This window comes from Coptis chinensis, chromosome 3 (assembly GCF_015680905.1).
Source record: "Coptis chinensis isolate HL-2020 chromosome 3, ASM1568090v1, whole genome shotgun sequence".
NCBI classification, from domain to species: Eukaryota; Viridiplantae; Streptophyta; class Magnoliopsida; order Ranunculales; family Ranunculaceae; genus Coptis; species Coptis chinensis.
In genome coordinates, this window is record NC_141458.1 from 74,566,576 (window position 1) to 74,585,043 (window position 18,468).

General features: G+C 36.1%; 1 protein-coding gene and 1 long non-coding RNA gene across 12 annotated transcripts; one reads left to right on the forward strand and one right to left on the reverse strand.

Moving 5' to 3' along the window:
- Positions 1 to 1,403: 1,403 nt before the first annotated feature.
- LOC147510774 (uncharacterized) lies at positions 1,404 to 1,925 on the reverse strand. Its single transcript, XM_086598242.1, has one exon. The coding sequence runs from the start codon at positions 1,923 to 1,925 to the stop codon at positions 1,404 to 1,406; it is 522 nt and encodes a 173-aa protein (XP_086454368.1).
- Positions 1,926 to 4,206: 2,281 nt separating this feature from the next.
- LOC147510775 (uncharacterized) lies at positions 4,207 to 17,754 on the forward strand. Of its 11 annotated transcripts, none has more exons than XR_015219004.1 (10): positions 4,207 to 4,399; positions 4,490 to 4,777; positions 6,381 to 6,477; positions 6,562 to 6,609; positions 6,932 to 7,057; positions 7,272 to 7,339; positions 8,699 to 8,775; positions 8,876 to 8,957; positions 9,231 to 9,300; positions 9,510 to 9,798. It is a non-coding gene; the product is annotated as an uncharacterized LOC147510775 (long non-coding RNA). The 11 variants fall into 11 exon arrangements; XR_015219010.1 differs by lacking the exon at positions 4,207 to 4,399 and adding an exon at positions 17,430 to 17,754 and having other exon boundaries at positions 4,636 to 4,777; positions 9,510 to 9,565; XR_015219011.1 differs by lacking the exon at positions 4,207 to 4,399 and adding an exon at positions 17,433 to 17,572 and having other exon boundaries at positions 4,636 to 4,777; positions 9,510 to 9,565.
- The last annotated feature ends 714 nt before the right edge of the window (positions 17,755 to 18,468 follow it).

Here is an 18,468-nt window from a genome sequence, read left to right on the forward strand (position 1 = left end):
GATTCCCTTTATTAAATCTCATTCTCATAGTGGAGATTTTCGACGTCTGGAGCATCGATTTCATGGGACCTTTCCCAACTTATAATGGTTTCATCTACATCCTAGTAGCCGTAGACTATGTATCTAAATGGATTGAGACCATACCATATCATAACAATGATAACAAAACAGTCATTGAGTTCATAAAAGAAAACATTCACTACATAATAAGGATTTTCTAACAATTGCAATTTCATGTTTTTTTTTTTTTTTTTGAAATGGCTAGGGGTTAAGGCGACCCCAACCTTTTATATAATCAAGAGCAAGTACATTTTTTTCCTTCTTTATCCCTTTTAACCAATTCATACATTTTTTGGTCCATTGGAGGGATATGATACAAAATTTCATTACATGAGGACTTCCTCAGCTTGGATAGATAGTCAGCTACTTGGTTTCCTTCTCTAAAAACATGTTTAAAAAAGATTTCGTCAAACTTCGAAATATCAGCCCATATCTGTGCTACTAGATTCCTGCAATACCATGGCGATACTTCTTCCTTCCTGATTATTTGGATCACTCGCATAGAATCTGATTAAACTTGGAGTCTATTTATGTTCATATATATCGCTCTTTCAAGCCCTTTTTGTACCGCAAGCAGTTCCTGATATAACACCGATATTCTTTTGGAGCTACCATCATGCGCTTGAGATAACATCGCCATTGCAGATCTCGTAATGCTCCTCCAAACCCCAAGGCTTCCACCTTGAAGAGATCCGTCGAGTTAAGAGTGTGAAATGGTGTCGACTTCTCCTATCGCACCCATTTTGCTTCATTGCTTTTGAACTTTGCCCCTACACCCAGTCTGGCCAAGAGGGCTCTCAATAATCCATCCTCCTTAACTGTGTCCAACATCTTCCTTAAGTATATCCTCATACTATTAAGTACTCCGATACTGACTACATCAGCCGATTACGGCCGCTTGAGTCTCAGTTCCTTTCGGTCCAAATAGCTTGGACAGCAGCACCCATCAACGCCTTTATCACTTCAACTGTCATCGAGTTCTATCTGCAGATACGCATGAGATGATACCACTCATCATGCGAGTTGCGAACCACTTCTGTTAGCCCCATTGCTTTCTTGATGCTTTGCAAGACTAATTTCGAAAAGGAACACTCAAAAAATAAATGTGCCGAACTTTCCTCTTGCGAGTCACATAAACAACATCTTGATTGCCCAATCACTTTCTTCATTCGAAGTCTATTATGTGTGGGAAGACATCCTGAAAATAGCTGCCACATAGTGAAAGCATGTTTTGAGGTCACAAGCTTCCCCCATACTATCTTGTACCACTTCACCTTACTACGGACATTTTTTAGAGCGGCATATACTGAAGAAATAGAAAACTCACCAGAACTTGACGGAGTCTATATAACTTGATCATCAGTAAGGAATGTATTGACTCCGGTTTCCATGATCCATTTCTTGACTTCACATTCCGGCATATCTGTAATGGTCCTCGACCATTCTCCATTTGAGATAACTGCAGCTACTTTAGCATCCTGGGGTACTGAGTTTAGAAGAAGATTTTTAGCTTGAACATTTAGAATTAGTGGCCCTGAGCACCAAGGTTCATGCCAGAAGCTTGTGTCATTACCATTTGCTATGCTGTACTGCACTAGCTTCCATGCAACTTCTCTATGCTTCAAAATACCTCTCCAAACCCAGGAGCAGTCCTTTGGAGCTTTCATTGTCCAGAACTGTTTTTTCTTGATTTGTTGATCCCATGACCATTTAACCCACAAGCTCTCTGATTTCTGAGCCAGTTTAAACACTAGGCCGCAGTAGGCTGCTTGATTCCACACTCTTGGGTCAATCAGTCCCAGTCCTCCTTGTTCCTTATCCAATCGCAAAGTCATGTAACTCGAGTGATGCATCTTTCTCGCCATATTCGGTCCTACCCATATGAATCTATTGCATAACTTGCTCAACTTCTCCAAGACAGTTTTTGGTAAAACAAATGTCTTAGCCCAATATGTTTGAAAGGATGATAGGACTGATTTGACTAGCTATACTCTTCCTGCTCTATTCAAGTCCTTATTCTTCCAATCTGAGATACGTCTTGTTATTTTTTCAATGAGAGGTAAGCAATCTCTAATACCCAATCTTGTTGCAGTAAGTGGCAAACCGAGGTATGTGACTGGAGGAGTGACAACCTAGATATTCATCTCTTCAGCTAAAGCTAACCCTTCTTCTTCAGACATGCTTCCTGCTAATAAGGTGGTCTTTTCATTATTTAGCTGTAGCCCTGTAGCTTGCGCAAAGGTGGAGAGAATGTCTCTTATTGCAAGTAAGGATTCTATGTTTCCTTTGCAAAAAAGAATGACGTCATCGGCAAAGCATAGATGCGAGATAGCCAGCTTTTTGCATTTTGAATGACATTGGATCGACTTAGTTTGAATCCCTTGTTGGAGCAAAGCACTCAACACTTCCATAATGAGCACAAACAGATAAGGTAATAGTGGGTCGCCTTGTCTTAGCCCTATTTTCCCTTGGAAATATCCTTAAGGTGATCCATTGACCATGACTGAGAAGGTGGGGGATGAAAAACACATATATAGCCATTCGATGAAGATTGGAGGAAACTTGAACTTATCGAGAATGGCTTGGAGAGCTTGCCAAGAGACAGTATCAAAGGCTTTCTTTATATCAAGTTTAATAGCACATATTTTTTGCCCTTTCTTCCTTGAGTAACCTCTGAGTAATTCATGTGCAAGGAGCAGATTGTCCTGTATAGACCTCCCAGGGACAAACGCCGATTGAGAGCTAGAGATCAAGGATGTAATACATGTCTTCATCCTGTTTGTTAGTACTTTTGACACACATTTATATATGGTATTGCAGTAGGCAATGGGTCTAAATGAACTAACATGAGAAGCATTTTTCATTTTAGGAATGAGACAAAGCATGGTAGAATTTATACCTCCTATCATCTGCTTATGAGAAAATATGAACTTGATCGCCTTTATGAAATCATCTCCCACAGTGGTCCAACATCTCTTAAAGAAATGAGAATTGAACCCATCCGGACCTGGAGTTTTATTGTCCTCCATACTAAATAAAGTTTCTTTTATCTCCTCGTCACTGATTGGAGATTCTAAGTACTGACTAGAGGCATAGCTTACCTCCGCAACTTTTAGCCTATTTAGGAACTCCGTATCACATTTCGCACTTGAAGGCACCCCTAGCAAGTCTGCATAGAAATTCAAGAAAGCTTCTGCTACTGGTTCTTTCCCTTCTCTTCTAATCCCTTGTACATCTATGACATCCCATACAAACTTTCTTGTCTTCTTTTCCTTCAAAATATTAAAGAAAAATTTACTGCACTTGTCCCCATAGCACATCCAGTCTATATCTGTTTTCTGTAACATTTCTACTTCCTCTAGCTTTAACAAATCACACAGCTTCTCTCAGATAAGGAACTCTTGCTCACTAAGGTTGTCATCCAACAGATTCAAGTGCAATCTTACTTGGATATCTTCCAGCTTAGATCTTGTGTCTTTTACTAGTCTCTGAATGTCATGACAAAAAGTCCTTGCCCATCCTTTCAACACCCCTTTTAAGCTTTTCAATTTTCTGGATAACATGAAAGTTGGACTTCCATAATCTGCTATATCTCAACAAAGTTTCAAAATCTTGATGAAGCATCCAAAAGTTACAAAATCTAAAATGTTACAAAATTTCATGTTTGTAACACATGAAACCTAAACTGTTAGAAAATTTCATGTTACAAAATCTAAACTGTTACAAAATCCCAACAAATTTCATGTTTGTAACACATATACATCTGTTAGTAAATTAGTAACAATTAGTATTCCGTTACAAAATTACTTAACTGTTAGTAAATTACCCGAATTATTGTGACGTTTATGGAGATATTAACTGTCGGATGCACAATTGTGACAGATGTTAAAATGAAAATAGAAAAATTGAGACCAATTGAAAAATAAAAAAAAGGCGAAAATTATAGTGGGATTGTTTCACCTCGCGCTCATTATTTCATTATTAGGTGTAGGTCAAGTGGTCAACTGCATTTAGGGTAAGAAAAGAGTATATACAAAAGAAGAAAAAAGGGATGAAGTGTTGGCACTGCTAGTCAACCGCTACCAAGAGGCAGATGAGACTGCAAGGAGCTGCAAAACGTCACAGACGCTTTTAAACCTGTTTAACATGAAAACCTGTCACAAACATGAAATTGTGATGTTATACTCTTTGAGTTTGAAATAGTTACATGAAATTGTCAAGTATGAAAAGATGAAAACCTATTTAACATGAAAACAAAGCTACGAATAGATTCCAAAGATTGGACACTCTCAACAGTAATACGGCAAATTCTTCAAATTATTACAGAGACTTGGAAGTTGTATTTCTTCATTTTCTTTCTCTTTTCTTCTCAATCTTTCTCAATTTTAATTCAAGCTTATGAGAATTTGTTTTTTGGTCGATCTTCTAGGGTTTTTCAAGTTAGTTGCTTTGGTACCCAAAACAACAACCTTTATTCATAATTTCAACACAAAATTGCTCAATCTATGGAAGAAAGCTTGCATTTAAACAAGGAAACAAGTAACTGAAGATGGTTCAAGAAGAAGAAAGAGGATATGCATGGGGTCCAACGAAGGTGTATGGAGGAAGAAGAAATTGATAATTGTTCTAGTTTTACAAGCTCCGTTTAATTGTTCTAGCTGCTGCTGATTCTTCTTCTTCTTCTCCTTCTGTTATTACTTCCGATTCTTTTTGCAAGGTACTGTTACTTTTACTTTTAGTTGATTTTTTTTTGTTTTGATTTGTTAATTTGGACTATTTTGAGATGGAAATGAATTTAATCTAATAAATGATTATTAGATGTTGAATTATAAGAAAGCCGTAAACTTGGTATTGTTGGAAGTGTGGATTATGTGTTTTATTGATTGCTTTGATTGAATTCAATTTGAGGGTTTTTATTTCATTGGGCGAAATGATCATTTGGTGGTTTGTTGCGTCGTTCAATATGAATTTGATGAGAATTTGATTTTCAAATGGGTTTTTGTAGATCTTATAACTGTGCACTTAGGCAAAAAGTACTTACGAGTGAGGGGCATTTGGTTTTGCTTCACTACGGTCTTTGTCTATTGAATTACACATTTGAACTTGCTATATATTCCCAATTCTACCATTAGCCTGTCACTGCTATTGTTGGGAGATGAGCCCCCATCCCCAAAGCTTAAAATTTAGAAAACGTTGTAAAATTGTCTGGAGGCATTCAACTAGGTTGGGTGCCTATCAATTTAAGGAATTTTCCATTCGCATCACTCATACTAGTTGAAAATGAACAGATCACGCAATTTTAGGCATAGCCAAAAACCCATATTCAAAAAATTGAAACCAATAATTGTTTGTTGTGGTTGTTTAACTTTAATGTTGGTTATTTATTATAAGTTGAGACAATGTTAACTTCAAATTAGTTTAGTTTGTAATTGTTATTGTGTTTTTCAGTGTTTGATTTTCTGGTTTTAATGGTGTTATTGTACTTATACTGAATGGCCTTGCTTTCTTCTTGAAGCTCTTCCTAATTTTAATGTATTATATACATCAAATTGATAAGTTTGATGGAAGAAGTCCAATAAGATTTTTTTTTTTAAGTTGGTCTCATTACTTGTTCAATCCTTAAAACAAACTGATCAATATAATAGGTTTCTTCTTAGTGAAACTTTACATTGTTATATACTGAAATAGGGTTGATGATGATAATGTGATTGTATTAAGTGATTAATATTGATATCGAAAGCTGTTTACTGCTAGCATATTATCATCGTTGATAATTGAATTGTTGTCATTTGAAGTTGAAGATTAGGCATGGATTGAGAGGAAGATGAATCACCTAGATTGTTTGTATTTATGAACTAGGATGGTAGGGTAGGTTCTTTTAAGGTGGATTAACATGTGCTATGGAACATAAGTTTTATACAAAAAGTCCAATATGAGGATGAACTCTCATGTTCAAAATCTTGGAAATTAAATTTGCTTTAGTTTGAGTTGACCATATTCATGTATGAGACTAAGAACCTATCTTGTCTTCTACCCCATTGAACTGCCAACTGATTACCATGGATCATTTGAGTCGGCTATCGATAGAATCATTAGCGGCCTAGAGAAAAAGAACAAGGTGACATATGATCTCTTTCATTAATTCAATTGTTGCCGTCAATTTAGTTATTTTTATGGTCACTGTGAAAGCCATGATGCCTCCGCATGGATGCTTTAGCAGTACAACACGTTGTGGAATTCATGTATGGTGTATCCTATTTTAGAAGTTAACATACATTATCCTATTTTACTGACTAGCTTGCTTTTGTTTGGCTAAGAAGGGTAATAAGCAAGTTGGAGCACCAGACAGTTGCTTACCATGAATCAGGTCATGCTGTTACTGGTTGGTTTCTAGAACACGCAGAACCCTTGCTTAAGGTAACTATTGTTCCTCGTGGAACCGCAGAATTGGGATTTGCTCAGTATGTTCCTAGTGAAAACCTTTTACTAACCAAAGAGCAGCTTTTCGATATGGCCTGCATGACTCTTGGCAGAAGAGCATCTGAACAGGTATGTTTATTGGTCTTTAGTAAGTAATTGGTTTGCATCTCAAAAGTTGATTGGTAGTATAGCATGATTGCCCATATATGCATCTTGAAGCTTTGGATTTTAGCTTTTAGCCTAATCTAGGTGGTTGTATATGCCCTATTGTCTTAGATATCGCTCACAAGTTGAATGGTTCTAGATTTATTGTGTCGTTTGCATGTTTATCTCTTAGTTACTTTTAGTTGGTTTCTACATGTGGAATTTTCTTATTATATCTCATCATCCTTTATGATTTAATACTTTGTTATGCCTTGTTTCATAACTAATGTTGTCTCCATTGACAAAGGAGGGGGAAGAACTGAATAAGGGTGGTCTCTTGGAAATCTCTTTCAAAACAATGGTTTATATGTGCGTACTATATTGAGACGGTGATCCCTTTAAAGAAGCTATTGGTGTTGGTGACTCTTCAGAGGTAATTGTTTTTACCCCTTAGCTTCCTGGATATTATTTGTATGGTTTGACCTACCCAAGTTCCCGAGCTATCATTGCATTGTATGGTGGTATGCATCGTAAACTTCATGTATAACCTTTGGCAGATTTGTTAATAATTTATTTTTCTTTCTTTTCATATATTCATATCTGCATAGTCTTTTCAATTTTTGAAACACATTTTTCCTTCATGGCAGTAGCATATCAAGCGTGATGATGTCGTTAAATCAGAACTGTCGCTGCTGAATAAGTACCAATTTCAGTGGTAAGTGCATGTCACAATGGCGCTTAAATTTGTTCTCTTTGGCTTTGTGACGATGGTTCTCATAATTTAATTGTGACAAGATTTTCTTCTTTCTTCACGTCATTGCCCTTTTGGGTTTGTACTTTATAGTGGTTCATTGTGATCTGTTTGTGTTAATTATTGGGTATGTTTTGTTGGTTGCTATTGTCTAAAAGATGTTAGGGGTGTAGTATTGTGTTAAGTAGGCAAATTACATTTCATCACAAGACTACATACTCACGAGTTGATACTGAATGAAAGGGGTTTAGTATTGTACAATGAATCTTTTCTTTTATTTATTTTAGCACTTGCATTTTGGAATTGGAATCATAAGAAGTTTGTGGTAACTCATTTGACATGCAATGACTGCTTGGAATAGCATGTAGCATTAGGATTTGTATTCCTTTTTGTTTTTGTGCTTGTTTTGCATTTCGTTATGTCGAGGTACATTGTGACAAAATTAAAGTGCTTAATGTTGTTAATCTATGGGATATGATTGTGACTCAGGAGGTGACATTTTATATTAGCTATATGCAATGTCCATTCATGTGGTACATCTCTCTATAGGGCATGCTTTCTGTTTTTCAAAATTTTCCAACTATACCAAAGTATACTACTACAAATTCAAGACTTCTTTACAAATAGATGTGGAGAGTGCAAAAAAGCATGCTTTAGATGAAAGAAACAGAGTTGGATTAGGAACCGATACAAATAGCCCGAATGTACTTAGTGATAGGAGTTCTTGTGCAAGTGGTGGTCTGCCTTTATCAAATAGTAGGACTTATACTGGGAGTGTTGTAGGGAGTAATAGCCAATGTTCATCACTAGGTGATGCTTTAGACAGAAATTTGGAGTCGCTTGCAGAGATCATTGTGTGAGTTTTCAGGATGTCACAGAAGATTTACAGGTTTTGGATTCTTTCCCATCTTCATCTTTTGAGTCATTTTAGTGAACACCCTAAATGTCTCTGTTACTCTAGAAGGTTTTCTGTCTTTAGCAACACAACCTGTATTATTTGTTGCATATTTTTTGCATTGTTGTTTGTTAGTATCTTCTTTGATTCTAGGATCTTTTAGTATTACCCCCCTACTAGATGAGCCAATTAGGATTTCCCCCAACTAGATGGAGAAATTAGGGTCTCCCCCCTGAGTACACACAAAAAAAAACACGGTCAACCTAAGTTGACCGTGTTTTTTTTTTGTGTTGACCGTGCTTTTTTTTGTGTGTACTCAGGGGGGGAGACCCTAATTTCTCCATCTAGTTGGGGGAAATCCTAATTGGCTCATCTAGTAGGGGGGTAATACTAGTTAGCCCTTGATTCTATTAATTTTGCACTTGAAGCCAAACATTGCTATTGGGGTTTTTCTTAAAGCTTGGGATGGAGTGAATTCCGACTCTTAACAGAAATCGGTTATAAGGTAGGTCTCTAAAACCTCTTTGTTTTGCTATTGGGATGTTTCATACTGTTTTATCTTTATACTGTCCTGTTGTTTGTTTGTGTGGCCGTCCCTTTGGCAGGTTGAGTCTGATGTCGACAGCATGAAGATTCAAAGATGAAGTCCATTGAGAGCAGAGCTACAGAAAGCCAGCATTCTCGAGGGTAAGTATCATATTAATTGCTGTCTTTCATATTGCTTTTCATGTGTGTGTGAACTGGTACTTTACTGTTTAAATTCATATTGCTATGGTTGAACTAAATATATCGATATTCAACTAATTTTTTTTTACAAAGATGACCCAATTGATTCTCAACGAAAGAATCAATGCACAATCATTGATTGACACTCATTCATTTGATCAACATGTATATCTTTCTTCTCAAGTTTTCCTTCATACTCATTGTCCAATACCTGTTCTTTTTCTTTTTTTTTAGGGGACCCGACCAATTATATGGTCCTAAAGCAGAAGGATGACAAGATCTTGGAATGCTCGATTTGATGCAGGTAAGACACAACACTCAACTACACTACACTCAACTTCCTGGATCTTCAATATTGATTATATATATATATATATATATATATATATTATGGTCACCTTTTTCCTCGGTTATTAGAAGATAAAGGATTGATGCAATGAATGGTTTTCCCATTAGTATAAGCTAATTAACATACTATGATATCATTTTTTCGATATTTGGACGTGCTGGAAGACTGCAGTTTGACCAAAGTGGTGAAGGCATCACCGCAGTTCAATCCCTAATATTTGGTATGTTTTAGAGTTATTACGGCAATGTGAGAGATCAAAGGGTTTTATTTTAGAGTTATTATGACTAATTCTATCCATGTATTTTGTTTACAAAAGGCTTAATGAGTTTAGTGATTGTTATTATATTTTTGGTTATTATCTCATCGTTAAATAAAATGTAATCAAAAGTAAGACTTGCGACTTGTGAATGAATTATGTATAGTATGTTTGGTTTAAATGTTTTCTTTCTTGAAGTGTACGTTTCAGTTTTTAGTGGGATGGATGTGTTGTGTATAATATGTGGGATGTATGTTAGAAGCAGGTGGCTCGGGAACAATTGGGACCAGAATATTTCATTTTTTTTTTAGATGCTTCCAAATTTAGCAACGGTTACGTATCCGTTAGTAATTGAAGTATAAGTAACGGTTATGTAACCGTTAGAAATGGAAAATTGCTAACACTTTTAATACTTTATAACCGTCACTAATATCGGTTACTAATATTTGTCACGCTTTTGTGTCAACACAAGATAACCGTTACTAATATTTTTTGTAATGGATGTATATCCGTTACAAATCTTCTGTTATGGTGATGTGATTTTTTCAAGGTTTGGTGTCCTAAAAGCCATAATCAATGATAGTGGATCGCATTTTTCCAATAGAGTTTTTGAAAATATCATGAAAAAATATGAAGTAGCCCACAAAGTTGTAACTCCATACCATCCTCAAACAAATGGTCAAGTTGAAGTCTCTAATCGAGAGATTAAACATATCTTGGAAAAAACAGTTAATCCAAATAGGAAAGACTGGTCTCTCTGTCTGAACGATGCACTATAGGCATACAAATCCGCTTTTAAAACACCTATAGGGATGTCTCCCTATAAGTTTGTTTTTGGAAAATCTTGTCATCTGTCAGTTGAACTAGAGTATCGTGCCCTGTGGGCAATAAAAACCCTTAATTATAATTTCAATGCGACAGGTGAAAAGCGTAAACTACAAATAAACGAGCTCAAAGAGATTCGAAATGATGCTTATAACTTTTCAAAAGATTACAAAACCAACATGAAAAGGATTCATGACAAGCATATTTTACGAAAACATTTCGAAGTTGGTCAAAAAGTTTTGCTTTATAACTCTAGATTGCATCTTTTTCCAGAAAAACTAAACACTCGATGGACTAGTCCTTTTAATATAACTGAAGTCACCCCCCCTTATGGGACTATTACTTTAAAGAACCATAAGGACAACAATACTTTTAAAGTCAATGGTCAGCGCCTCGAACATTTTCATGAATTACGGTCTACAGATGTCGAAGAAATCCTTCTCCAAGATCCCATCTATGAGGATTGACTCATATTGTTCCGATGTATCCCTATCCTTTCCATTCCATCTTTCACTTTCAGAGGATACATCAATAAGTTAACCGGACCTCTCCACTTGGAGGGTATGGTTGTAAGTGCCGGAACCTTAATCCATAGTATATCTCGCATATTCTTTGTAAAATAATTTTTCTTCGTTGTTGGAGTAAGTGTGAACCTATGGAGTGAGTATACAATTTTTCTTTTATCTATTTTACACTTCTTTTTCAAAAATGTTTGATTTTTTTGAGTTATTAATGATAGATTCTCGATACACTAATAGTTAAGTGATTTTTCAAAACGGGCAATGGATTTTATAATGACCAACCCCTAGAACTACGTAATCTAGGGGCGGTTTGAGATCAGTTTTGCTTACTAAGGGTCGTTTATATCACCGAAGCCGTTACAGCCTAGGTCGGGGACATTCCATGTCTTTTTGCAAGATAAATTCAACTCGGCGTGGTTTGAAGCTTTTGTCGTCTACAATGGGTTATTCTGAACCGGAATACCTAAAGTTGCCTAAGAATATCTGTTATGATTTATTTTAAAGTAGTAACATCTAGAATCACTACTTTTGAGAACGAGTTTCTTAAAATATCTCTCCATAGTTTTCAAAACCAGAAGATATCAAAAATGAAAGTTATACGTTTGGAGTAACCAAAATGATACCGGAGTAATGTATAATTTTATCTTCTTGGCAAAACCTCTATATGGATAGAGATATATTTTGAAAAAAAAAAAAAAAAAAAAAAAAATAGGCATCTCCAAACGAGAATTAAACAAATAGAGTAACCCAAAGTGATACTATTCTCTGTTTAATTCTATCTTTTTGCCTCCACCTCTCTATTTTGTTTCGAGAATCTGATGTTAAAATACTAAAAAATTTCCAAAAATTTCAAAAATTTCCTTTCTCAAAAATCTTTCCTCTCGTTTAAATCTTTTCCCCTTCTAAATCTCTCTCGTTTATGAAAAACTTTTCAAAAATGTCTTCTGTAGCAAACAAAAACCCTCCACCTAGCAAGACTAGATGGATCAGTTTCAATTTTCGTGTGCAAGCAATTCCTAGAGAACTGCAGCTTAAGATATGGATACATATACCGAAAATCATTCATGGTTTAGGTAAGAGTTCATACGCACGTAAGAGACGAGCTAAGAGAGAAGGCTGGTGCTTGAACTATCAAACACCAACTTGCCCCGGTCTTCGACCTCATAATAATTATATTTACAAAGTCTACATGTGATATCCCCTAGTGCATTACGCTCGGTTTAAGAGAGTAATCCAGCCGTCTAGTTGGGATTGACTCAAGTTTTCAAAAACTTCCAAGTCTTAGGGATCTGACTTTAAACGACCCACCTTTTTAAAATTTCTGTTAAACTTATTCAAAACCCAAAAAAATTAATTAAAATTTTATTTATGTTATCTGTACATATTTTTCCTACAGTTCCTGTATAGTTCTTTCCATCATTTGTTTCTCATCTACCATTGGATGTGAGTGTATCCTACACCATTACATTGCATTTTCAATGCTGATCGTTTTGGTACCTCACGGGTCAAGATCGGACACGTAACGAAGTATGGATTAGCTCTTGAAGTTGGGAAGGCACTGAGAACAAGATTAGAATTTCCTGATTCATTTGGGCTTGGGCCAAAATTTCAAACTCTTAAAAGAGGCACGTGCCATCAAACCCTTAACCCCACGCGATCGCCCACCTTCCTTTCTCCTTCATCACAAATTTTAAACCCTAGCCACCACTAGCCGACTCGTGCCTGCCCCGACTCCACTCGCGGTCGCGACCTCATCCCAACACACCACCATACAATTCTTTCACAGCCTACCCCATTTTTAACCCCCATTCCAACTCAAAACCCTAATTTTTCAAATCCCTACTCTAAATGGCTCGAATTTTTAAAATCGTGTCGGAGCAAAATTTTCAAGACCTCTTCTATTCCGATCTGTTTGAAGTGCACTTTAGGGCTGAGATCAGAAGAAGAGGATGGGAACCCTTGGTTTTGTTGGAAGATGTGGTTTATTCTCCCTTTCTTACTCTTTCATTTTATAATTGCAAGCTTAGAGGGGAGGATGACCGCAACACGGTTGTTAAGGATGGTCGCTCGCTGTAACTCACCAAGGAGGTGGTGAGTGGTGTTCAGGGGATTCCTCTGAAAGCCTATGTTCAGACGGAACAGTCCCTAGACGGTAAGACCATCAACGTGATAATGGTAGAGACACTTCTCGGGGGGGGGGAGTGTTAAAAACCCTAAGTCCCATTGTGCTTACTAGAGTTCGCTAAGAAGGAACCAGCTAGTAGTATCTCAGTGGATAGCCTACAACTTGGTAGGCTCAACCAAGCCTTCAGATATAGGTAAGGCGATGCTTCATCTTTTATGGGTTCTTCCAGAGCAGAAGAACAACTTTTGCATCATCTCCTATATCTTCGAGCAACTCTGCAAACCAAAGAAGACATCTGCCCCTCTGCCAGTGCTGGTCACCAAGATCATCCAGCACTGGAGGGTTCTATGCATTAGACGCCCTAGTGGAGGTCAAGGACACTACCACAGGTCCTATCAATACCCAATACATCCAGAAGTCATGGCTTCCACCTGAAACTAGAGCCACTAAGCAAGCACGGCCGACTGAGAAGGTGGATTACTTCACTGAAGATGTCACTCGACAGTTCACTCAGCCCATGGACGGAATTCACTTCGTCCATGGAGGCCAGAGGATTCTCGTGACTCATACCTCCACCCATTTCGTGGAAACTTCGGGGTAACATCATAGCGAGCAATGAGAATATCGAGAGCGGAACAAAGATACCGCTGAGAGAGAGGAGCAGCGGTCCCTCCGGCAGGAGCAGCAACGTTTTAAGCACAATGTCACTAGATCAATGCAGAGCATCAGAGATGTGCTCTCGCGTAGTGATAAACATGTCAGGCCTCGACGGCAGCAAATAAAAAGATCTTCTAGACGTCGAGACGAGTCACGCACGAATTCCGACTAGGATTCCTAGTGTCCGTATAGTTGGATCTATTTTATTTTTATATTTCTTTTTCACATGTATGACGTAGTATAAGTTTAATTTTATGCCTAATATTATCTGCTTGTTTTATTTTGTTTTGTTTTCTTGTGGAATTTGGTTTATGATTAGAAGGTAAAACAGATACATCATGCTAAAATTTTCCATTTTTTCTTTCATGCATGTTTTCAAAAATACAAAAGCCCAAAAAGATTTTATAGTAGAATAAATATCTTTAGTATAATAAACCATGTATTTCTCGTTCTATATCAAATAATCCACGCCCCAAACTTATTTGGGGGTGGCGTATTTTCATCATGAATAACAGAATACAGGTCTATCACCGTTTTTGCTCATGTTTCTATGGTAATCTCTTTCTTTATCTCTTCATACTTTGAGGACAAATATAGTTCTATCATAGAGTTGATATAGTAATATTTTGCAAAAACTAGACATTTTCTATATAGTATATATAATAGTATATTTCTTCCTTTCTAAAAAAAAAATCGAAAAAACCAAAAATATTTTTCCGTTTAGTATTGAAAAGTCTTGTTTCCTTTTTTATGATGAATAAAAAGTTTAGAAGTCTCATTTTAGCAATAGAGTAAGGACTTGTTCTTCGTACTTAGATAAATATACGTACAATAGTTTCTGCATCTTTTCATGAATGACATGCATCAGCATTTGATTGTATATAGCAGTGAGTTTCCGAAGCCAAGGCTAGAACAATTAAGTCACATATCCTATTAGAATCTAGCCAAAAGCCTCATCAGAATGATTATTGAGTGATGACACAAAGGATGTCCGGATAGAAAGACCACACGTCCACGTGCTTGATCACCACGCCATATTATATGAGGGAATTTAGGCCCTTTTTGGATCGATATAGCCAAATAAATGTTAAAAATCCAAAAATATAGTTTTCCTCTAGTTACCCCTTTTGAGCCTTCACCCTTTCTAAAAGCTTTTTTATTTTTAACCAAAAATTTCTAACCCATCACAACACACAATAAAAAGCTTACCCAGCTAATGAGTTGAGAACTGGATGGTTATCAGAAAAAGAGAAGAGAAGACCTTGTACAAAAACAGAACATTTGTTTGCTTCCAAAAGAAAAAGAAAAGAAAGAGAATAAAAGAAATGAAAGACCCATCAAAAACCAAAACTCCAAAAATCTAAAGAAGTCAAAAAAATCGAATCTCCCAAAAGTTCAAAATCAAAAGGAGATGATATTCATAAACAAAAAGAATTAAAAGCAAAGTTAGAACTCCCAAAAGTCAAAATCATATGGAGTCACAAAGCCAAAAGGCTAAAAGAATGTATCGCAATTCGGAAGCAAAAGAACAAAACAATGTTCTTCTTTGGTTACAAGTATCTTGAAGACCTAGTTTCTCGACTTATCGGATTTTGTTTTTCCCTTTTTTTTTCTTTCTAAACCATCACCCTAGCCCCGTAACTCCTAATAAAAAACCTCTAGCTCGATTAGGAATAGGATGGTGTGATAGTAAGTGGCAAGCGTGATCAATCGACCCCAATTTCTTTGGATATCATTTGAGTATGTAAGAAATATAAGTACCCGCTGCACTTGAGAGAACGAATCTTGAGTGAATCTATCAGAGAGTTGTGATTGCAACACACCCTTGTGAGAACCCACCTTAAGGAAGCTCTCCAAAAGCCTCGGAAATAACTCTGCTTTTATATTTCATTGCTCATGTTTTGTATAATTATCTTTAGATGCTTAAATTACCGTACATATGTTATTCTGAGTTCAAAGGAGCTTGTCCTTATTCACCGCTAATGAGAAGTATGAACTTCTAAGAATAAATAAGAAAACAAGACCCTTTGTACTAAATAGAAAAAGTTTGTGAGTACCTTCACTGGAAAACTCTGTCGAGGCTTAAAGCTCATCCACTAGGGAAGTCCTAGTGGTGTAAGGCCTTGGTGCATATAGTCAATGCAATCACACTCTGCGAAACGAGATTAGTATAACGTATAATAAATCACTCATTTGTGATCTTAGTTTTTTCTCTCATCTTTGCTTGAGGACAAGCAAGATGCTATTTGCGGGTAGTGATCAGCTCCAAAATGTGCGTTTTATTACCCGTATATTATCAGATACTGTATTACAGTCCCTTTTACGCTTAACGAAAAGACAACTCATAGCTTTTATTGTCTTTTTTATGTTAAGGAGTATTTCAAACCACTTATCATAAAAGTTGCATCTTAGTACCAAAAAGAGAATTAATCATGCTTATTATAAAAGACTAGTAGCCACTATAGAAAAGTGCTGAAAAAATCAAAGTCAACCAGTCAAAGTCAACGGTCAAAGTTAACAATCAAAGTCCTCAAATCAGAAGACCAAAGATGGAGGTTTTTATTTCAAATTATGAAGGCTTATCCCTAAACCTATCTTGGTCAAGAAGGCACCAAAAAGCAAAAGCAAAAGGGGTGAGGTGTCTAGTTTATAATGGATGAGGGTAAATCTGTAAAAAGCAAAAATAGGGGTATATAATCAAAAAGCAAAGGAGAGAGAACTCATCCATTGTCTTAGGATCCAAACCATTTGGTTTGTTTATATTTTTTGTCTTGTTTTTCAATTCATCTTTAATTTCTTGTTGTTTTATTTTATTTCAATCAACTTGTTATTTCATTTTCTTTATTTAAATCAAACTTGTTATTTGTTATTTGTTTTAACCTTCAATCTTATTTGTTGCTTTCATTTCAATATTTTAATCAATCTTCTTTTTATGTTTTCAAGTTATTTCAATCAACAATCAAAGTTTTCAAGTTTATTAGCTTAAAACTATTATATTATTCAAGAGTCTACCTTTCTTCTTCATATCTCCCTCACTCAAACCCTAAACAATTTAAGATGAACCTCAACTTCTAAACAAAACTCTTTTGAAGTATACTTCCACCACTATTAAAACTTCAATATGATGGCTTTAGTAGAGATGTATATTATAATTTAGGACCTGTATATTATTTGAGCTACTTATCCATAATGAGACGTATAACGCCGTTATTTGGATTTTACATCCTCTCTACTATGCATTTTCTCTTTCAATTTTTAGTAGAGACACTTGGAAGCTTTATTATTCTCACCTCAGCCTGGCCTTGGGCCTGACTAACATTGTTGCTAGTGTTCTGAGATTTGTCCATGCTTGGTTAAGTTGGTTTTTCTCTTCTTTTTAACTCTCCAAAAACAGAAAACAGTTTGAGATGCTAAGCTGATCAGTGAAATGGGGATTTTATAGTTTTTTGTTTCCAGTCTAGCTTTGATTGACATGTGTTATGCTGATTGTGCCATAAATTCATGACACTTGTTTTGGTGGCAGAATGTAAGGATCTTGGGCCTTCTGACTAGGGATGTTTGTTGATTGGATCAATTAAGTGATTTTGCGTCCTAATATTGTGATAGTTAATTATTTGGATTTACACATCTCTACTAAATAATTATTTTGGTCGGCAGTTTGCTTATTGAAGATAACTTATTATTAGTGCGGGGGCTTCAGCAGGAGGTTCCACTTCAGCTGCTGCGAGCAAGACTTGAGGTTCGGCCAGTAAGATATTGTAAGGGGCATTTTGAGAGCAAGTATCGGTGCATGGACATCTCTTGTATGAAGTTGCAGTGGCAGGGAATTCAATTACGATACCGTCGACTTCAAGTCTTTGGACATATGTAGCTATCTCGATGATTGGATCCGAGAAGAAGTCAAAAGCAATAATTGTATTCATTTTTTAGGACTGCCACAAATACGGATATATATGGCAGAATGCATCTTATGTAAAACATTAGTAAAATTAACAACAAATCCATCGTCAGTAATTTGGTACAAATTGCCACGCGAACTCTTCAAATTTCTCTTCAAAAATGAATGTTGGGATTCTATTCTATTGCTGGTGTGAGTGCTGAAGTGCATCACTAAATCAACCCAAGCCGCCACAAACTATTCCTTGTACTTGTTCAACAACTCTTTGATGTACTGTACCACACGTGTCATATGTGCATATTTATTTCTAAACACAACCTAATTTTCATTATAGACATCTTCAGTAGGTGAACTGAATAAATCACAAACCATTTCGTAGAACTTCTGAAACTCATTATTTTCTCCAAAAGATTTTTTACAGTTAGTAATTACATTGGTCTAAATGTGTGATCATTTCCAAATGTGCGTTTTATTACCCGTTTATTGCTGCATTACAACATTTCTTACGCTTAACGAAAAGACAACTTATAGTTTTTATTGCTTTTTTTAGGTTAAGGAGTATTTCAGATCACTTATCATAAAAGCTGCGTCTTAGCACCGAAAGGAGCATTAATCACGATTATTATGAAGACCAGAAACTGCTATAAAAAAGTGTTGAAAAAGTCAAAGTTAATGGTCAAAGTCAACGATCAAAGTCAAAAGTCAACGCCCTCAATTCAGAAAACCATAGATGGATGCCCTTATCTCAAAATATGACATTCTCCTAAAACCTACTTTGGTCAAGAAGAAACCAAAAAGCAAAAGTGAAATGTGAGGTATCTAATTTGTAATAGAGAAGGGC

Excerpts from the sequence above, each read along its gene's own strand:
- LOC147510774 (XM_086598242.1), bottom strand. The coding sequence starts at position 1,925 with ATGGCGAGAAAGATGCATCACTCGAGTTACATGACTTTGCGATTGGAT.